Source organism: Miniopterus natalensis, chromosome 11 (genome assembly GCF_054644295.1).
Source record: "Miniopterus natalensis isolate mMinNat1 chromosome 11, mMinNat1.hap1, whole genome shotgun sequence".
NCBI lineage: Eukaryota > Metazoa > Chordata > Mammalia > Chiroptera > Miniopteridae > Miniopterus > Miniopterus natalensis.
Window position 1 is genome coordinate 6,406,225 of NC_142091.1, and position 22,187 is coordinate 6,428,411.

At 42.9% G+C, this 22,187-nt stretch overlaps 1 protein-coding gene across 2 annotated transcripts; it reads left to right on the forward strand.

Moving 5' to 3' along the window:
• The first annotated feature begins 354 nt into the window (after nucleotides 1-354).
• On the forward strand, nucleotides 355-20,780 carry IFT46 (intraflagellar transport 46). Of its 2 annotated transcripts, XM_016204712.2 has the most exons (12): nucleotides 355-459; nucleotides 1,116-1,212; nucleotides 6,053-6,126; nucleotides 8,911-9,041; nucleotides 10,653-10,727; nucleotides 10,881-10,974; nucleotides 11,618-11,746; nucleotides 12,949-13,070; nucleotides 13,435-13,501; nucleotides 19,382-19,442; nucleotides 19,741-19,826; nucleotides 20,301-20,780. In XM_016204712.2, exons 3-12 carry the CDS (start codon nucleotides 6,088-6,090, stop codon nucleotides 20,394-20,396), a joined length of 900 nt encoding a protein of 299 aa, XP_016060198.1. In that variant the 5' UTR covers nucleotides 355-459; nucleotides 1,116-1,212; nucleotides 6,053-6,087; the 3' UTR covers nucleotides 20,397-20,780. The 2 variants fall into 2 exon arrangements, with proteins under 2 accessions (XP_016060198.1, XP_016060197.1); XM_016204711.2 differs by lacking the exons at nucleotides 355-459; nucleotides 1,116-1,212; nucleotides 6,053-6,126 and adding an exon at nucleotides 6,136-8,044.
• Nucleotides 20,781-22,187: the final 1,407 nt, after the last annotated feature.

The following is a 22,187-nucleotide window of genomic DNA, read 5'->3' on the forward strand; positions in this document are numbered from 1 at the left end:
TTCCATAGAGATTTTGCTTAAATTTTGATTGGACCGCTTTAGGGGGAATTGCATGATCCACGGTCCTTGTCCTGATTGGAGAGTTACCTAAGTGAGCAGAAATTCACCGCCCGGCGTTGCCACCCACGGCCGCGGGAGGCCGCCCCAGGCGCGGTTCCTGAGACCATAGACAACCGGCCCTCGAGCGCCCAGAGAGGCTTTTCCGCGCCGCTCGGGATCCTGGGCTCCTTCCCTGGAGGAGCCGTGACGCGCCAGGGAGCGGAGAAGGTCTCGCGAGAGCGACAGCAAGTCCCGCGGTTTTTAAGGTTTACTTATTTATTTATTTTTACCTAGCGACGCGCAGCAGGCGGGCTTCTCCGAGCGGAGTCCCCGAGTGGCGCGGCCGGAGACTGCAGCGAGACCCCCGCCGCCGGCCGGGGTTCCGCCCACAGAGGGGAGACGGATCCGGAGGGGCTGCAGGTGACCAGCTCCTGGCCCGAGAGCTGCCTCTCTCCCCGCGGGGTGCGAGAGGACGCCCCTCCGCTGCTCAGGCTCCCCGGCTTTTCTCGGCTCCGAGACGCTGCCCCTGGAATCCCTCCTTTCTCGACCCATCATCCTGCTGCTTTTACCCCTCAAGATGCTTAAGGGCGTCCCGACCAGCTCGACGGGGCGGGGGCAGAGATGGAGATGGGGGTTTGTTCTCAGGATCGGGTGGGACTGAGGCCGGAGTTGCCCTCTCCCGGTAAACGAGGCAACCCCAGAGACACAAGTCCTTCTAGAGCCCTCCAGCCTCCCCCGGGGAACCTCGACAGCCCTGGGAAAGCGGACGGAACCGAGGGAGAGCCGCCCGCTGCGGCGGAGCGCGAGCCCCTGGGCGGGCGGTCCTTGCCCGGGAGCTGGGCCCGCGGGCTGCCGCTGCCGCCCCGCCCGCACCCGCCTCTGACGGGCGGCGGCGGGCTGACTGAGCTGCGTGCCCTGGCCGAGAGGCCTGAGGGAGAGCCTGGGGGAGGGAGTGTCTTGTAAAATTGGTGTCTCGGGTAAGGAAGAGGATCAGGGCTGGTTTGGAATCGCACCTCTGCACGGAGTGCCTAATGTCGCATCGTCTGAGGTATGTAATCACGTCTCCTTTTGCCTAGACCAAGATTGTTGAAAACCAGACCTACGATGAGCGTCTAGAGATTGACGACTCTGAAGAGGTTGCAAGTATTTATACTCCAACCCCAAGATACAGAGGTAAGAGAGGAGTGAGGAGGAAAGAAAAAAAAGGTTCTCAGGACAAAGCAGGATGGGTTCATGATTATCTTCAAGAAATTCCTATTTTGTAATAGCAAATGTTCACTTTCAGAGTCAACTTACTTCACTGGTCATTGTTTGTGTTTTCTCACTAAGAGGAAGAAAACACAGCCAGCCAGGTTTCGGGGGTCTTCCTCCAACCTGATCAGTGCTCCCAACCACCATTTACTTTATGCTACTGGTCCACTGTGCTCACAACCATGTGTGGGGTTCATGGTGTGTGTGTGTTTTTAACTTATTAAAACTGTTTTGCTCAGTTTTTTAAAATTTATCTTTATTGTTGAGAGTATTACAGGTGTCCCATTTTCCCCCCCAATTGACCCCCTCCACTTCGCTCCCACCCCCTTCCCAGGCCTTCACCCAGTTATTGACTGTGTCCATGGGTTATGCATATGTGCATATAACTTCTTTGGTTAATCTCTTCCCAGCCACCACCACCCCTTCCCTCTTTCCTCTGAAATATGATCATCTGTTGCATGCGTCAATGTCTGTGGATCTATTTAGTTCGTCAGATTCTTTTGTTCATTAGCTTCTTATTAAAGAAGACCCTTCAACATTTCCTGTAGTGCTGGTCTGGTGGTGATGAACTCCTTTAGCTTTTTCTTATCTGTGAAGGTCTTTATCTGACCTTCAGTTTTAAATGATAGCTTTGCTGGGTAGAGTAGTCTTGGTTGTAGTTCCATGTTTTTCATCACTTTGAATATTTCTTGCCACTCCCTTCTAGCCTGCAAGGTTTCTGTTGAGAAATCAGCTGACAGTCATATAGGTGCTCCCTAGTAGGTAACTAACTGCTTTTCTCTTGTTGCTTTTAAGATTTTCTCTTTGTCTTTAACCTTTGGCATTTTAATTATGTGTCTTGCTGTGGTCCTCTTTGAGTTCCTCTTGTTTGGGACCCTCTGTGCTTCCTGGACTTATAAGTCTGTTTCTTTCCCTAGGTAGGGGAAGTTTGCTGTAATTATTTTTTCAAATAGGTTTTCAATTTCTTGCTCTCTTTCCTCTCCTTCTGGCACCCCAATAATGCAAATGTTGGGCCTCTTGAAGTTGCCCCAGAGGCTCCTTATATTTCTAGATTCCTTTTTCTTTTTGCTCTTCTGGTTGGGTGTTTTTGTTTCCTCATGTTCCAAATTGCTGATTTGATTCTCAGCATCCTCTACTGTTGATTCCCTGTAAATTATTCTTCATTTCAATTTGTGTAGCCTTCATTTCAAATTGATACTTTATTATGTCATTGATTTTTCTCATTGTTTTCGTAATAATATGCTTGAGCATCCTTATAAACAAGATTCTGAACTCTGTATCTGTTAGCTTGCTTGGATCTATTTCATTTAGTTCCTCTTCTAGAGATTTCTTCTGTTCTTTCTTTTATGACATGTTTCTTTGCCTCCACATTTTGGCTGCTTCCAGGTGTTTGTTTCTGTGTATTAGGTAGAGCTGCTATGTCTCCTGGAATTTGTAGACTGGCTTTGTGTAGTAGGTGTCTTGCAGGGTCCAGTGGCTCAGCCTCCCCAGTCACCTGAGCTGAGCCTTCTAGGTGCTCCCCTGTGTGGGCTGGGTGCACTGACCAGTTGTAATTGAGCCTTGGTTGCTGTTGGCATCACTGGGAGGAATTGGCCCCCTGGCCAATCAGCTGTGAGGATCAGCTGCAGCTGCAGCCGAAGAGCTGCTGTGCTAGTGACACCCCTATGGAGCAGGATTTACTTCAGTGGAGCTTCGGTGTTCACCAAGTGCGCCTCTTGAGTGTCACTCATGGATGTGGTAGGGTTGTAATCCAGCGTGGTTAAGTCTGACCATCAAGTGCACTGTCTCTGGGGCCTCCCAGGAGGTGCAAAGTCAGCCTGTGCCAGTGCCTTGCCCACGGCCACCCAGCCTGAGCTACACAGCAAACTGTAGTTGGCAGCTACTTGTGCTGGGCTTGGAGGTGCCCAGGAGAGGCCAAGCTATGAACCAATACAGGCTGCTGCTTGCCAGGCCTGGGGCCACTTATGAAGCTGTATGGGGCCCGCTGCTGCTTGTTTGAGAGATTTTAGGAAAGTCCTAAGCGTGAGGTTCAAGAGGCCACTAGCACAGAAAAGCCCCTGGAAATAGCCTGGATGAGCTTGCAGGTGGGGAGGGGCCAAAGGTGTGAGTCAGGTGCTGGCGATTCAAATATGGCTCCTGCCTGGCAGCTGTGTGGGGGGAGGACGTTCCAAAGGAGCCATGGCCTCTGCCAGCTCTTCTGCCTGGAGAAAGCTGCCCCTCCAGCTCTCGCCCCAATTTCAGGCAGGTTAGTTCCTCCCCAAGTGTCCCAGTTTCCTCTCAAGCTGCTGCCCGGCGCTGGGCTCAGAGGGAGCGCGTCTGAGGGAGTCCATGCGCGGGCCCTTTAAGAGGAGCTACTGGGGCTCCCACAGCCTCCGTGACCCTCAGCGACAGTCCCACTGGTTTCACAGCCCAGAGTTGTGGGGACATCTATTCCCGGCCCTGGAGCCCTGGGCTGGGGGCCTGATGTGGGGCTGGACCCCTCCCTCCTCCGGGAAACTTCTACTGCCGAGATGTCCCTCCCGGGTTTAAACTGTGGCACCGGGTGTGGGCCTCGATCCAGCCCCGATCTGCCCGCGTCTCCGCCCTTCCTACCAGTCTGGATGCTTTTTCAGTTCCCTGGTTGTAGGGCTTCTGTTTAGCTAGATTTCAGGAGGTTTTTAGTGATGATGTTCTGTATTTTAGTTGTAATTTTGATGTGTTTATGGGAGGCGGCGGGTACAGCTGTTACCTATGCCACCATTTTGTTTCCTCTCCTTGCTCATTTTTGAAGATGCTTCAATAACCTGCACTTAACCTGCAATCCCAATAAAAATATCAATGGGATATTTTAAGAGAACTTGATACCATCATTTATTCAACAGTGCATTTTTGAATACATACTATATGTCAGCCTTATGCTTGGCACTGTGCATGTAGGTATTAAAAAAGACATTGGTCCTGCCACTCTGATGCTTGTAATCATGGGAGACAGATGACAAACGAATAAACAAACATACTTACAAATGTGGCAAGTGCATTGATGGAGGCAAATAGTTTGATGTTATGGAGAATGGTGGTGAGGAGTGGGACCTGCTGTTGCTAGGGTATCAGGGATGATGTAAGAAGGTGGAATTTGAGACTGAAAGTTGGGGAGGATCCAGACATTGAGGAAAAGTAGGCCAGAAAAATGGAACAGCAAATGAAATGTGAAAAGGCCTTGATGCCAGAAAGAATTTGAGTAGGTTGAGGACTTTAAAGAGGTAGGAGGGACTGATATCAGAATAGGCAAGCAGGAGGTAGGCAGCAGTAGGCAGGAGGCATAAAGCAGAGCTTTAGAGGCTGTGCTGCTGTTACGTGTGGAATGGATTGGAAGGTGGAAGTGGGAAGCCGGCTGGAAGGACTGCTGTAGTCACTGAGTTGAAGTGGCAGTGGCTTGGATGTAGTGGGGAAGCTGAGAACAGAGAGAAAAATCATTAAGACTTGATGGTTTGGATTTGGCTCTTGAGGTAGGAATCAAGGGTGACATTTAGGGTTGGTTGGTGGTTTTTTGTGGTAAATATACCTAACAAAATTTACCATTTTAACCCTTTTTTAAGTATACAGTTCAGTGGCATTAAATAAATTCATATTGTTGTGTAACTATCTCTACTATATTTCTGCAGCTTCTTCATCACCCTGAACAGAAACTGTACCCATTAAGTAATAACTCCCCATCTCCCTCTGCCTCCTGGCCCCTGGTAGCCTCTCTTCTATTTTGTCTCTATGAATTTGCCTACTCTAGGTACCACATAAATGGAATTATACAGCATGTATCCTTTCACGTCTGGCTTGTTTCACTTAGCATAATGTTTTCAAGGTTCATTCATACTGTAGCATATTTTACAATTTTCTTCTTTTTTATGGCTGAATAATTCCATTGTCTATATAATCACATTTTGTTTATCCATTCATCTGTTGTTGGACACTTAGATTATTTATATCTTTTGGCTATTGTGAATATGCTGTAATGAATATTGGTGTATATGCATCTGAGTCAATGCTTTTAATTTTGTGGGTATGTATATACCTAGACACCTAAGTTTTTGATTCGACCATGTTTTTAATCTTTCCAGCTGTGGACATGATAATTTATTTTCATTTTGAGCAACTTAGTAGGCTGGAAAATGGTGTTTAATTGGAATTTAGTTGATTTAGAAATCATGCCAGTTAATATCTTACATCTGGTTATGAATATTTTGGGTTAATTGTTCAGAATATTTTTGTTGCTTTATGGGCACTGATTCAGATTTATATTTGTGACTATAATTGGACAGGATCTGGGTCAGTTTCTTTTATCTAAGTTCTTTCATTTGATCCTTACAACAGCCCTGAGTGAGAAGTATTACTGACCTCATTTAGAGGTGGGAATACTGAGACTCAGAGAAGTTCAGCCATTTTGTCCAAGTGATAGAGTTGTCCTTCAAACTCAGTATTCTGACTATAACTCCAGCACTCCTTTCATTTTACTAATTACTAACCTTATTTTACCAATTTGTAAACTAAGGACAGGTTTTGTATTATTTATGTAACAGCAGGTAATCAGTATAATGTCTAACCCAATGCCTTAAGCACAGAAATGTTTAGTAAATATATGTTGAATTGAGTTGACAGAGCCATGGCTAGAGCTCAGTTCATATAAACCATGTTCCATAAAACGATCAGATTATAAAATGTTACAAACTAAAAATATTTGTCTGTAAAAGTTATTTTAACAATGACATAAAGGGAAACTTTTTCTTTGAAGGACTTCCTCACCCTGCCCATCTTCCGGACAAGACTATGGCTGACAACAGCAGCGATGAGTATGAAGAGAGCAAGGTACGGTGCGGCCCACAGCTTCTCCTGCATTTTCTGCTTTGACTTTTTAGCAGTTAGAGATGACACCAGTTCAGTAGTAAACATTCCTTGAATATTCGCTCAGTGGTTGGTACCTTTGAGCTCATGGAGGACAGTCAGGAAGAAAGAGCCTTAGACTGGACTGTCCTTCAGGAATAAAGGCTACTATTACAGCTGACTTTTTTTTTTTAGATTTTTTAATTCATTTTTAGAGAGAGGGAGGGAGAGAGAGAAATATCATGAGAGTGAAACTTTGATTGGCTGCCTCCTGCACGCCCCTCCTGGGGATTGAGCCTGTAACCGTGCAGTGTGTTCCCTGACCAAGAATCGAGCAGGCAACCTTTTAGTGCACCGGACGATGCTCGGCCAACTGAGCCACACCGGCCAGGGCTACAGCTGACTTTCTGGTGAGGAATTTCATGTAATGTAAGCAAGTGTTTTGCAGACTTTACTGATCATAGGAATCAACTGGGGACACTTAATTTTTTTAAATGCAAATTCCCAGTCTCCATCCAGAACTACTGAATCAGAGTCTTGAAAGTAAAAGCCTGGGAATTTCTGTTTTTAGCAAGCACTCCAAGTAATTTTGTTAATACAGCAAGTTTGGACTTACTGTTTTCAGCATTTGTTTATTGTTGACACTTGTGGTACTTCCACTATTTTGTGAAAAAGACTTTAATTTTGAAGTCTTAGGACCCAGCTGTCACTTGATTGTTGTTCTGTGAGCCTGGAGAGTCACCCTGCTTCCAAGAGAAAGACAGAAAGTGCCCCCAGCTCTAGGCCAGGTGAGGCCTTGCATGGCCCGTGGGCTCTGCTTACCACCGTTGTGTTCAGCCGTAGCCCACGGTCCAAGGTTACGGCGTAGCTGTCCTTTAAGAACAGGAGCCTCCCCCGTATTGACCCCCCCAAAGAACAGGGGCTTTTAAAACTGCAGGGAGAGGGAATGTGTGAGGCAGTGCGGAAAGCACTAGTGACATAGGCTGATGTCACAGAAAGCCTATGGGTAGCATTTTAAGGCAGCCCAGTTTGTGAGTAGTGTGCTGGCTTAATGTCTCACCACAGACTCATCTTTCAGGCATTTGTTTGTGGTATAGAAGGTCCTCTACCTTTAGATCAGAGATTTTACAAAGCACAACTTTGAAGAAGCCAACGAAAGAAAAGTGAACAGTTTTCCTAGATTGACCTAATTTTATGTATTCAGCCTGAATTATTCTAGTCTTCATCATGATGTGGTCAGTATTCAAGGCGCATTTATGTTTCCAGTTTAGTATGTACCCAGAGTCAGCAGAAAGGATCCATTTTTGAATAATCTTTAAATTGACAATATTTGTACAAAGCTCCCTTTGCCAAAGTGCTTCCCATGGAACCAGGGATAATTTTGGCAGATTTTGAATTACGAAAGAACTATAGGAGATTTTTATCAATTGTGTACCAATAAGACTAAGTCACTGAATAAATTCTACAACTGTGTGTCATCTGTCACACATACTATATAGATTAGTTAAAATCTATTTTTATCTATGTATTACCTGTGTTATGCTTAGAGGAAAATGTGACCAAAAGCAGTTTTTGATGTCCTGTAATGTGTCACAATTTTATGTGCCAATAGCTGCTTTACTGTGAAAGAAATATTAGATCATTTAAAAACTAGAACCAAAATCTATTAACCTCAGTATAAGTCATATAGCGTATGGAAACCAAGCTTTCAAAACCTACTTTTAAAGGGGGCCAATTGGTCATCCTTCAGGTCCTAAGTGAGGGCACTCCACAGGCTCCAGGCCACAGAGGCAAAGACATGGACCCCGTCCCAACTGCCCCTGCAAACCCCAAGCACCATCAGACCCCTTCTCATGGACTTGAGAGGGTGGGATGGTACATAGAGAACCTGAAGCTCAGAAAGGTAGGTTGTAATGCTAATAACAGAAGAGTCTCTTATTTTGAGATACAATGTATAGTCATTGCATTTTTTTTAAAATTATTGATTGATTGATTTTAGAGAGAGAGAAACACTGATTTGTTGCTCCACTTATTTATGCGTTCATTTGTTGATTCTTGTATGTGCCCTGACCAGGAATCGAACCTGCAACCTTGGTGTATCAGGATGATGCTCTAACCAGCTGAGCCACCTGGCCAGGGCTTCATTATTGCATTTAACTTACGGGGGAAGGGAAGGGAAGGGAAATATGGATCAGTTAGACACCATTTAGAGAGAATGGAAATAGAAATCCCATAATCTCTGGAACTGCTGACCAGAATTCAGACACAGGGTTGATTATGAACTTTCTTCTTTTGATAGTTACAAGCAGCTTACTCGGCAATCTTGCAAATTAAATACTAGATTTCCTCCTTATGATCTTTCTGAGTATTAAGATCCCCTGAAGTCTTCCCATTTCATTTCCTCCCAAAATAACAATTTAGAGTTGCCTTTCTCCAAAAGTCCCCAAGTTTTTGAGTTGAATCTATTGGATGGTTTATGCAGAGGTCTCAGGATCTCCTAAATAACAGGTAAAATAGATATATATATTGGATAAAATTTATACCTAAACCTCAAGCAGAGAAGTAGAATATGGTTATAGAAAGTGGGGACCCGGTTTGTAGTAAGCAGGAGGAGAAGATGGCTCTCGAGGCGCCCTGGGGAGTGCTGCCTTCTCTCTGGTGATGTGCCAGGTGGGAGGGTGTTGGTGAGACTACTGGGAGGAAGCAGCGTAGGCACGCTCAGCTTCTCCTTGTGTGCCTCCTACATATGCCTGCTCTGCCCTGCCCCAGGAGAAGAAGAAGGCCTTGCAGCTGACACCTCAGCAAGGCTTCAGTGAAAATGACGACGATGATGATGACTCATCTGAAACTGATTCCGATGAAGATGATGATGATGAAGAGCATGGAGCTCCCCTGGAAGGGTGAGGAAAGCACCTTGACAAGAAGGAAAACCCTTCAAAACACGGACTAGGAGGACATCAGTGAAAAGTGCAATTCCAGCATCTCTCTTAATCTCTGTTTAGGATTTTCAAGTGTCTCAGACACCCAGCAGAAGTAGTTTTCATTCTTTTCTGGTTCCACTGCCTCAGTGAGTCTCACGATGTCATTTGCACTATCTGCACTATTTGTGGGCTCAGGGGTCATGAGGATTTGCTGAGTAAATCTAAATGGTGGTCCCTGACTTCAGAAAGTTCACATTCTGGGAAAAAGAAAATAAATTTATGTACATACCAAAGCATTTCTATTTAGGAAGGAAAACATACATGCACTGGAGTAGAAAACTTTACGCTCAGGTCCTTTTTGGAAAGGCAGAGAATAGGTACTACAGGAGCCCCACATTGAGGCAAAAATGTTCCCGAATGATGTGTGAGTAAAAAAACCCCTCAACCTGTTCCAAACCCTGGTGTTAGATTAGTCGTGACCCATCCCTATAGGTTTTAATCAAAATGGATTGTAAGACCCATCCATTTAAAATATAATTACTGGTTAAATAAATGATACTGTAACCAGTCAGTAGGATTCTCTCTAGCCATTGAAAACAGGCAGCACTTTGCACTGGCAAAGAACAATCTCCAAGAGACGCTGTTAAATTTTTAAAAGGTGTATAAAATAAATATTACATAGACCACCTGTAGGATGCACTAGAAACTAATAATAGTGATTGCTCTTGGGAGGGGAACTTGGTGGCAAGGGGACAGGTGTGGAAGGGAGACATAACTTTTCCTTGTGTGCATTTTGTATTGTGTGCATGTGTTATTTTTTAAATTAGTTGAATAAAAATAAAAATAACTACCTTTGCATTATCCAGCAGCAGGTTGACATTAAGTAAACGAAGCAAATGTTTAATACCAGACTGACTTCCTGCTTCCCAGCTTACTTCATGATCATAAATTGTAATCGGGGAAATGTAAACTTTAAGTCCTTAATCTACTTAATTTTTTTATTAACTCTCCCCTGAGCAACCTTAATAACCTTCAAAGTCATACATGTTTTGTCAATGTTCATTACATTTTATTTAATTATAATTAATATGTATTCTATGTTTTTTCATGTGTCAATGCAAGTATTTTTTAGTAACCATGCAATATTCAACTTGAACACACCTAGCCATTACTCAAATGTGTATTTTGTTTCTAATTTTTTACTTCTATAAGTAACACTGTGAAAACCATCTTTGTAAAAATTACTTTTTTTTCTCTGGGCAAACTATTTTCATGCCAGAAATTAAAATCTCATTCCATTTTTCTCTTCAAATATTTCATTCAAAAGAAGGGAAACAATTTCTGCTATCTTCTAAAATTTTTAAAAATTATGTTTTGGATTTTCTGCAGCCCTGTGCTTCTCTATTGTCAGAGATAACTGAGAGGTAATTTTAATAAATTTTAAAGTTGCCTTGCAAACCACCCAGGAAAGGCAGATGTGGGCGGAGCAGAAACTAGGTTAGTCATGTGCCCTGTGGTTGTAGTAACGGGCTGAACCAGGGCTCGGCAGCACCTGCTCTCCTGCAACCTTGACTCATTTTCTTTCTCCAGAGCCTATGACCCTGCAGATTATGAGCATTTGCCAGTTTCTGCTGAGATTAAGGAACTCTTCCAATATATAAGCAGGTGAGTATTAAGCCTTCTTACCATAACCTTCCAGGCCCTACCTTGCCCTTGCCTACCTATAGTCTGAGACAAGGCCATCCTCCTTAGATTTTTAAAATCTGAATAGTAAAGTAAGTTTCTCTGTTTCCATATTTCCTTGGCAATATCTCCTAGGTATACACCTCAGTTGATTGACCTGGACCACAAACTGAAACCTTTCATTCCTGATTTTATCCCAGCTGTTGGGGATATTGATGCATTCTTAAAGGTACAGTCAGAACATCCTAAGAATGAATCCATAGTTGTTTCTTCTGACCCCCTATTACTCTACCAGCTCCACTAATTTTCTTGACAAACATTGGTACTTTGATATATAATCTTCATTTAATTAGAGTTTTTTTGTTTTTTTTTTAAATTATTGATTTCAGAGAGGAAAAGAGAGAGAAAAAAAACATCAATGATGAAAGTCATTGCATGCCCCGTACTTGGGATTGAGCCTGCAACCCAGGCATGTGCCCTTGACCAGGAATCGAACAGCGATCTGGATCCTACCTAGATCGATGCTCAACCACTTAGCTACACCAGCCGGGCTCATTAGAGTTCTTAACCTTGCTCTCTACTCCACATTATAGTCATTGCTATTAAAAATTGTCATATATTAAATATTATATATTAAAAATTGTCATATATTTGCCACTTAATTATCCATGACTTCAGCTTTATGTTTAAGGCCCTGCAGATCATGTGTTTTCTAAGTAGGATTTTAGTGCAGTGTGACACACAGGCTGCTTTCTGATGCTAGTAATAGTGATGGAGCAGAATTCTTCCTCTTTAGCTTGTTGGAAACAAGATATATGGCCTCTTCATGTCCCTCTCATTTTTTTCTGTTTTCTCACTTTTCTCCTAACCAGGTCCCACGTCCTGATGGAAAGCCTGACAACCTTGGCCTCTTGGTATTAGATGAGCCTTCTACAAAGCAGTCAGACCCTACAGTGCTCTCGCTGTGGTTAACAGAGAATTCCAAACAACACAACATCACAGTAAGATACTTGCGTAGTGCAGGCCCCAGCGGGAGAGGGCTGGAGCGGAGGCCTTGCTGGGGTTTGTAAAGTTGACTTACTGCCTACTAAAAGCAATGGCTATGGTTTCAGGACAGCTCTGTCTTTTAAATAACAGTTTTATTGAGATATAATTTACCTACCATGAAATTCACCCTTTAAAATTGATTTTTAATATAGTCACAGAATTGTAGAAGCATCATTATTTAAGAACATCTTCATCATTACAGAAAGAAACCCTGTACCCATTAGTAGTCACTCATTCCCCACTGCTCCTAGACCCTACTTCATTTTTTTAATGGTTGAGTAATATTCCATTGTATGGAAACATCACATTTAGTTTATCCATTCACTGATTGTTTCCACTTTTTTTTTTAATTTAAGTTTTAAATTTTTGTGCAAAATATTACAGATATCCCTTTTTCTCCCCAGTGACCCATTCCACCCCACCCCATGTTGTTACCACTTTCATTAATTAGGCTGCCATGAAGACATACAAGTGTTTGCACGGATATATATTATTAATTCTTTTGGATATATATACGTAGGAGTGGTATTACTGGGCCATATGGTAACTGTTTATGGTTACATTTTGAGGACCTGCCAAACTGTTTTCCAAAGTGGCTGAATCATTTTACAGTGCCACCAGTAATGAATGAGAGTTACAATTTCTCCATATCCTCATCAGCACTTGTTACTGTCTTTTATGTAGCCACCCCAGTAGGTATGAAATTGTATCTTTCAAGTCAGTCCTATCTTATTGATCTGCTCCTTTCCCGTGGCTCTAGAAAATTTTATCAGGGTTTCCTATAGCCTTTTTTTTTTTTTTTTTTTTAATATGTCTTTACTGATTTCAGAGAGAGGAAGGATAGAGAGAGATAGAAACATCAATAATGAGAGAGAGTCATTGATCAGCTGCCTCCTACACGACCCATACCAGGGATCGAGCCTGCAACCTGGGCATATGCCCTGACCGGGAATCAAACCAGGATCTCCTGGATCCTAGGTCGACACTTGACTGCTGAGTCATGCCAACTGGGCTCCTATAGTCTTCATTTGGCCACTGTGAGGCTTCTTTTTTCATCAGTTACTTTGTATATGAAATAGCAGTTTATGATGAGTCACTCTGTGAAAACGAGAGCTTCTTCAGTGCCATTGGTCAGGCTTTCCTCTTGTTTTCCTAGCAACACATGAAAGTAAAGAGCCTGGAAGACGCAGAAAAGAATCCTAAAGCCATTGACACATGGGTGGAGAGCATCTCGGAGTTACATCGTTGTAAGCCTCCCGCAACTGTACACTATACCAGGTAAGGGGCACCCCATTCTTCACCACTGTAGCCCCTGGTGACCTGCACCCCGTGAGAGGAGCCCACTGTTTCTGAGAAGAGGGCCCAAAGGCTGAGGACATATTTGATCAACCTGAGAGCCTGTGCATCCTGGCAGCTACTGGCTGAGATTGCAGACATAAAGATTGTGATTTATCTGGTATTATTACTTAGCCAGCTTCTCCAAACCCCAGACCCTGGGTAAGTGTGGTTTGCCCAGTTTGTGTTCTCCTAAAATCATAATGTGCCAGATATCAAATCTCCCTTCATCCCAAATATCCTGATGCAGAGAGTGCTGGTGTCTCCTGTCCATGTTTCTTATTCATATTTGCCTCTCTCCTCTTAGGCCCATGCCTGATATTGACACACTGATGCAAGAATGGTCCCCAGAATTTGAAGAGCTTTTGGGCAAGGTAAGTGGAAGGTAGCAGGAGCTAAGAAAGTATGGCATTCACTCTAGGGCCCAGTGTTTTCTCTCTTCCTATATTATTATCATTATTAACTTACGAACTGAAGTATAATAGATAATCAGAAATGTAATGTGTTGATTAATTTTCACCAGCTGAACACGTCAGTGTAAATTAACACATTAGATCAAACCACCGGAACATTGCTAGCACCCTGGAAAAGCCCCTCATACTCACTCGTCCCAACGTAACCACTGTCCTGATTTCTTTTTTCTCTTTTTTTCCTTCCTTTTTTTCCCCCTTTTCTCTTTTTTCACCCTGATTTCTAATAGCATACATTATACTTGCCTATTTTGTATTTTATCTAAGTGTACTTGAACTCTTTTGTGTCCTATTTCTTTTACTCCTCTATATTGCTCATCCATGTGGAGATTCATCATGTTGTTTCCTGCATTTTGTTGCTTTTTCTCATTACTGTACGATATTACATTGTTTGAATATGTGACAACTGATTTATCCATTCTATGGCAGCCATTTGGGTAGTTTCCAGTTTGGGGATATTACAAATATACTATTACTACAATATTATGATAATATTTCTATGAACATTGTAACACATACCTTTTGGTGAACATGTATATATACTTCCTGTATTATTACTTTAGACTCTGTCTTTTTCCACAGAGATATTTATGCTATTCTAAGAAGCTAATGTCCTATTCATAATTACCCCAAATTTTAAAAATAGAGGAATAAATTTAATAAGTAATTGGTAAGATTTTTTTAAAAAGAAATTATAAAACTTGAATGAAAGGTATACACAAGATCTGAATGAATGAGCAATCAAGTCTGTCCCTAGACAGCAGGAGTCTATCTCATAGCACTGTCAGCCCTCCCCAGTGTTCTATGAAAGTGTAATGCCATTTCAATTAGGATTTTAATTGCTCTTTTTAAAAAGAAAATTGAAAATCTAGTAATAAAGTTTTTCTGAGAAATCAGTTTACTTATTGTTGACAGTTTTACAGTCCCACATTCTGACCTTGCCCCCCCCCCCCCCCAGCCCCTTGAGAGAATCAATTTTTAAGACTAAACCTAACCATGGAAGTTTTAGGAAATAATAATGGAGGATTAACCCTATCAGACATCAGAAACACACTATAAAGCTATAGTAAATAAAACATTGGCATAGGAATAGAAATAGATGAACAGTACATAAGAATCCAAAAGCAGCCCTGGCTGTGTGCTCAGTTGGTTAGAGTGTCATCCTGATACACCAAGGTTGCAGGTTCGATCCCCAGTCAGGGCACATAAAAGAACCAGTGAATTCATGAATAAGTGGAACAACAAAATTGGCGTTTCTCCCTCTCTCTTCCCCCCTCCCTCCCTCCCGCTCTCTCTCTCGAAAATCAATCAATAAAATTAAAAAATATATATACTGAATCCATTGAAAAACAAAATCCTAAAACAAACTCATGTATATGTGTGACTGTGAAGTATAAGAAAGGTGGTAGTTTAGATTCCAAGATGGCAGCAGATTGAGTGGAAGCTACACTGACACTCTCCCAGGACGAAACTGGAATTACAACTAAAATATAGCAAAACCATCCTGAATAATTGACTGCAACTGAAGACGAGCTGGAGAGCACCCTCATAACCAAGGAGGAAGAGTGGAGACCACATAGAGACTGGTAGGAAGTGCAGAGGCACAAGAGGACTGGCTGGACTCCCATAGGCAGCAGCTGAAAGTCCAGAGGGAGATCTCAGCTGTGGGGGTTTCCCACTGAGAACTCTGGGGTCTAAACCGCAAGCTGGGCTTCCCAGCCTAGAGCAGCAGAACTAAGAAAGGTGTCCACATCTGGCTGTGAAAAGCAGCTGGGTTTCTGTCTGCCTGGGAGAGACAGCTGGAAATGCAGGAACCCTCTTAAAGGGCCAATGCACAAAGTTTCATGGGCAGCCACTCACCCTGGACTCCAGCAGAGGGAGGGCAGAGTGGACCAGAGCAGTGTGAGAAGAATCTTGGGTTTGGGGCACTGGAAAGAGCTCAGAGGGCAGCCATCTGAATTCCTGTGCTGAGTCATTCCCCTATTCTGCAGAGGATGTCTCTTTCAAGTGGACCTTTGTCAGACATGCAGCTTTTGCCTAGGTGGGAGAAGCAATTGCCCCACTGACTGGAAAACCTCTTGCTCCTCTCAGTGGAGTTTACACCCTGCTATGGTCTACAGCGTGAGGCTCATTAAGAGACTAAGATCAATCACCTTGTAGGCAGAGGTGGACTTCTGCGAACTATGAGTCTTTGCCTGATTTGTTTCTGGACCCAGGCTTTGGAAAAGCAGACTTTGGTGTGCATCTTGGTCCTGGACAAACACACCCAGCCGCAGCATAGGGAACAACAAGCCAGCCCAGCAGAAGGAACCACAAGCCATGGCTTGTGGATAGCGTAAACGGGGTACTCAAGGCCAGTTACAAACAGCATCTGACATTGGCCTGCACCAGAGACCCTCCAAAAGACTGAGAGTCCTAGCAGATCCACCTAATACATAGAAACAAACCCAAATAGGCAGACAGAATCGGGAGACAAAAACCAAGCCCCAAATGAAACAATAAGCTCCAGAAAAAGAGCTAAATGAAATGGAGTTAAGCAACCTATCAGATATAGAGCTCAAAATACTGATTGTAAGGATGCTTAACAACATGAGAAAAGATATAGAAACTGTGAAGGATGACATAGCAGAAATAAAGAATACATTGGAAGGAATAAACAGCAGATTAGAGGAAGCTGAGGATCAGATCAGCAAATTAGAAGACAGGCTAGAAAAATCACTCAATTAGAGAACCAAAAAAACCAAAAAACAGGAGGACAGTCTAAGGGAGCTGTGGGACAACATTAAACATAACAATATTCACATCATAGGAGTTCCAGAAGGGGAAGAGAATAAGCAAGGGATAGAGAATTTGTTTGAAGAAATAATGGCAGAAAACTTCCCTAACCTGGTCAAAGAAAAAGTCACACAAGTTCAGGAGGCATAGAGAGTCCCAAGCAAGAAGAACCTAAAGAGGCCCGTACCCAGACACATCAGAATTAAAATGCCAAAAATTCAGTACAAAGAGAGAATCTTAAAGGCAGCAAGAGAAAAGCAATGTGTTACCTACAAAGGAGCTCCCATAGGCTGTCAGCTGGTTTCTCATCAGAAACTCTACAGGCCAGAAGGGAATGGCGTGAAGTACTCAAGGTAATGCAAAACAAGGATCTGAAACCAGGACTACTCTCTCCAGCAAGGCTATCATTCAAAATGGTGAAATAAAGAACTCAGACCTAAAAAAAAAGGCTAAAGGGGTTTATCACTGCCAGAGCAGCAGTGCAGGAAATGTTAAAGGAACTGCTGTAATAATAAGAAGAAAAAGAGAGAGAAACATAGGCTTAAAGAATTAAAATGGCAATATATGAGGACCTATGGATAATAACCTTAAGGACTTTAAGGGAGAGATCAACAGCAATACAGTCATAGTCAGGGACTTTAACACCCCACTGACTTCAACACAGAAACAGTAACACTAGATCAGATGGATTTAATTGACATTTACAGAACATTTCACCCCAAAGCTGCATAATATACATTCCTCTCAAGTGCACATGGGTCATTCTCAAAGACAGACCACATGTTAGGACATAAAACACGTCTCTACAAGTTCAAGAAGGTTGAAATCGTATCAAGCATCTCAGATCACAATGGCATGAAATTAGACATCAACTATAGTAAAAACACTCAAAATTATTCAAACACATGGAGGCTAAATATTATGTTATTAAACAATGAATGGGTTACCAATAAGATCAAGAAAGAAATCAAAAGCTTCCTGGAAACAAATGAAAATGAACACACAACAACCCAAAATCTATGGGACACAGTGAAAGCAGTACTAGAGGGAAGTTCATAGCACTACAAGCCTATCTCAAAACGCAAGAAAAGTTTTTAGTAAACTGTGTAAGCCTACAACTTAAAGAATTAGAAGGCTCCCGTGTGAGGCCGTCCGGACCAGGGCTTTTGTTGGCTGGGAGTTTTTTTTATTGCTGCTTCGATTTCATCAGTTGTTATTGGCCTATTCAGGTTTTCTGATTCTTCCTGATTCAGTTTTACATGATCTCACTTGTGTGTGGAATCTAATAAATGAAAGAGACTGAGGAACAAAATAGATCCAGAGACATAGAAGCAGGGAACAGACAGGGATCTCAGAGGAAAGGCGGGGGTGAGGGAGTGGGTGGGGAGAGATTAATCAAAGAACTTATATGCATATATGCATAACCCATGGACACAGACAATAGTGTGGTGAAGGCCTGGGGCGGGGGCAGATTCGGGGTGGAGGGGATCAATGGGAGGAAAAAGGAGATATCTAATACTTTCAACAATAAAGATAAAAAAAAGAAAGGTATTATTTTAAATGATTGGAGATAGAATGGGTTGTGATATGATTGACTAGCCATTTGAGAAAATTAGGTCTATGCCTCAATCATATGCATACATGAATTTCAAATTAATTAATCTGTTAATATGAAAATAAAGCTATGCAAGTACTATTTTTAAAAGTGGGAGAAATATTTAATACTTTTAGGATAGTTAGGTGTTTCTTAGCATAAGAAAGTTAAAAGTTATAATGGGGAAAATGTGATAGTTACTGTAAACAAAGTTAAAAGAGTAATGGACTGCCAAAAATTATATATATATATGTAACCATGTTACTCTCCAGTCAAAGAGCTGTTACATATCAAGAAAAGAAAACTGAGCAAAGAAGATCGGCAGGTCTTTCCTGGCCTCCATACTTACAATTGCTACACCGGCTCCCCCACACTCCCCATCCTCTCCCGTCTTTTCCTCTGAATACCTACTTTCTGACATACTGCATACCTTACTTACTTTGCTCTCTATTTCTCCCTACTAAAACAGAAGCTCTATGAAGACAGAGTTTTTTTGTACATGTTTATTGAGGAACTGTAAAAGCAAAGAATTTGAAAACAAACTCTTTTTGCCTTACAGCATTTTAAAGCTGTAGCTGATGGGAAATGTCTGGAGAACTGAGTAGATAGAGTATAGTACATTCAGTGAAATGCTTATACAATGGAATCTTATTTGGCCTTATTTTGCCCTGATATGGAGAAATATCAATGACTTGTTAAGTGAAAAAAGGAAATTGCAGAACTATATACACTCTGATTTTTTAAAAAAAGAACAAAAATATTTTAAGAAGCTAATTGTTTTTAAACTTACCATATAACTTGTTTAGATCCGTAGCCCATCATCTGAGATGTTATGTCCAGTTTTTCTGTTCCTTTGGTGTCCAAGGACCATTAGGCCTTTTAATACCAAGTAATTATCAATATTTGGACATAGCCTAGTAGTATTAGTTTCTTTTTCACAAATACACACAGGAAGATAGCATGGCAGTATATTTTACTTATAAATCTTTTGGTTCTGTTAGATTATCTGCTACTTTGGTGGTTAATAAATATGACCGATTCCATTTCACTGATCAGAGAGAAAAATAAGCATGTTGTACTGTTTGCTAGGGCTGCCATAACAAATGACTGCCTCCTTGTATCTTCACATGGTCTTCCCTCTGTATGTGTCCGTGTCTTAATTTTCTTATAAGGATACCAGTCCTACAGGATTAGGGTCCGATGTCATGACCTCATTTTACCTTAATTTTCTCCTTTAACATTGTATCTCCAAGCACAGTCATGTTCTGACGTACTGGGGTTGGGACTTCAACATATGGATTTTGGGGGAATACCATTTAGCCCATAATACATATGATTTATGGTAGGAGCTCTTTTTTCTTCAGAGAGAGAGAGAGTTCAGCCTTCTGACCTTGGTGTCTCCTTGCCCCTCCTAGGTGAGCCTGCCCACGGCAGAGATTGACTGCAGCCTGGCAGAGTACATCGACATGATCTGTGGTGAGCTCTTCCATCCCTCTTCTGTCTCCATCTCTGGAGAAACAAACTGTGGGCATTTGAAAAGGCCTCTTTTCTCTGGGAAGGTGGCGTCCTAGGTTACACCTGTCACTCTAAGCCACTTGTGCTGTTGGCAGCACTCTAGGGTGGTGATTGGGCTCGTGCCACTCCCTGTGGGTATTTAAGTCCCGAAGCCATAGTAACACATCCCGTCTGGGAGGGGATTGGCTTTCCTAAACGGAAATGCCCCGTAAGCCCTAGATTTGTGTTTGGTTCTGCTCATGGGAGTTCTTGCTTTCAGCTATCCTAGACATTCCTATCTACAAGAGCCGGATTCAGTCCCTCCACCTGCTCTTTTCCCTCTACTCGGAATTCAAGAACTCACAGGTAAGTAGCATTAGAGGTGACTTGAGCTGCATTGGGGATTCCTGCAGCCTCCATTGTTGAGTAGGCTATGATCGTGTCCTGTGACAATGGAAGATGTCTCTGCCCAGAGTTACCATTTCCCTTCCCCATAATTAAGAGAGCTGCAAATCAGGCAGGGGTGGGGCCTTTAAAGAAAAGAAAGCAGAGATGTGGGCCTTAGATGAGGTTAGGTAAGGATCTACAGAGGCCGTTCATTCTTACAGGAGAACTAAGTGTCCTAATGAATGGAGGCAGGAAGGAAAGGAAGAAGGGGTTTATTTTTGTAGGAAGTAGGACAGATTTCTAGCTGTTTTTCAAAGACAACACCAAGGAATTGTTTTAAAAGTAGAATTGGGAGAAAATTGGAGCTCAGAGGGTTGTAAAGTGGTTAGTTTTTGCTAAAATGTAGCAACTAGCATATCCCAAATACTCCATGTTCCCTCTCTTTCCTCACAGCATTTTAAAGCTCTTGCTGAAGGCAAGAAAGCGTTCACCCCTCCATCCAACCCCACTTCCCACGCTGGAGATGCAGAGACATTAACCTTCAGCTGAGACACCTCCCAGGTCACTTTGTTTCAAGGCTGAGCTGGCTCCTCCACCTCAGCTGAGGACAGATTGTCGTCAGCCACCTGGCATCCTTGCGTGCATCACAGCTGGATTGGGGGCAGTGTATGTCCTACTCCCCTCTTTGCCGGAAACACTGCACACGTTCTCTAAATGCTTCTGCCTCTCTCAGACTTCCTTCCCATGGGAATTTTGCATCTCTACCACTATGGAGATTTGAGTTAGATGAATTGAAATTTCTAGGTACCCTAGGATGCTTAGGCTAGAAGGAAAGTTTAAAAGATATTCTTTTTGACATAGCAATGGAATTATTTTCTTTCATTCTTAAATTAATTGTCAAAGATTTTACAAATAAAATGCTCTTATCTTTCAGGTTGTCCTGCTCTATAATACGAGAGAGAAAAGGCACACTGAGCGTAAGGCAGAGATAAGGAACTTGGCCTGGTAATAGGCATTAAGTGAATACCAGTTTAAGCAAATCAGCTTTGTGAAATAAAATCAAACACCAGTCCTCCAAGGTTGGCAGTAGAGGGGAAGCATTTTGTCCCAGAACTCATTTTTCTAGTGGGTCTCCCACCAGTTAATGCTGCCCCTCTTACAGGTTGCCTGCCTGTCTAGCTCCAGACCCACCTGGTTGTGGTCTCAGGGAGCCTGGCTATTGCAGTAGTCCAGGTAAGAGAGAATTGTGCCTGGGGTTAGAGGGGGAATTGTGGTGGTGGTAGAGATGGATAGATTTGGGAAATAATTTGGAAGTTATATCCCCCAAACTCCAGCCAGGAAGTCAGAAACTGTGCTAGTTACTTCTAACAAAGGGTACTAAATATGGGGAATTGGTTACAAAAGTTTTGGAAAGGCTGAAGAAACAAAAGGGAGAATGGAGGGTGCTGAAGGATTGAGAGGTTAAAGGGGTGGCATCCACTGCAGGTGCTAGAAGTGGAAGAGGTGCTATAGTGGTCTTGAGTGGCTGAGGAGATGCCACACGGAGGCACAGCTGATGTGCAGAGCCCGTCCCCACTGGGGCAGCAACTGCGAGCAATGGCTCCTGCTTCCTTTCTCCCGTCTTCTCGTCTTGCCAGTGCCTCCTGTTGGCAGACAGGGAAATCTGGGAAATCCAGCAGGAAAAAGCAGAGTACAGAAGGGAGTGGGTGGGGCTGAGAGACACCAGATGAATAACTAGTAGAGGTAGAACCAACAAAACTTGGCGATAGATTGGATGTGGGGGGTGAAAGGAAAGAAATCGGGGATGACTCCCAGGTTTTGGGGCTTGAGGAACTGAAGTGTACTATGGAGCCAAATACTGGGTATGGGGGAAAGTGGAGCAAGGATTGCTTGAGGGGAAATTACATTAAAATGTAACGCTGTCAGCCTAACATATGAGATAAACAGGTAGACAGGAGGGGATCGTTTCTTAGACTCTTAAACCAACTGTGATGTTCACATCAGGCTTGAATTGGAGGAGCAGGGACATTTGAGCGCAGGCCTCACTCTGACACCATATCTGGACCAGGGGCTGTGCTCACAAATGGATTTCATTATTGCTCACATTTAACTCACGGGAAAAAAGAAGGGAAACATGATGGAAACTCAAATTCCCCACTAGGGTTTTTTTGTTGTTTTTTGTTAATCCTCACCTGAGGATATTTTTTCCATTGTTTTTCAGACAGTGGAAGGGGAGAGACGGAGAGAGAAACATCGATGTGAGAGAAACACATCGATTGGTTGCCTCCTGCACGCACCCTCACCAGGGTCAGGGGTTGAGCATGCAACTGAGGTAAGCAC

What these genes read in the sequence shown, in the direction of transcription:
- IFT46 (XM_016204711.2), top strand. Translation starts at nt 7,835, where the DNA reads ATGGAAACCAAGCTTTCAAAACCTACTTTTAAAGGGGGCCAATTGGTC. An exon ending in CATGGAGCTCCCCTGGAAGG is followed by an intron (nt 9,042 to 10,652) that starts GTGAGGAAAGCA and finishes TTCTTTCTCCAG; the next exon opens with AGCCTATGACCCTGCAGATT. An exon ending in CCAAACAACACAACATCACA is followed by an intron (nt 11,747 to 12,948) that starts GTAAGATACTTG and finishes TTGTTTTCCTAG; the next exon opens with CAACACATGAAAGTAAAGAG.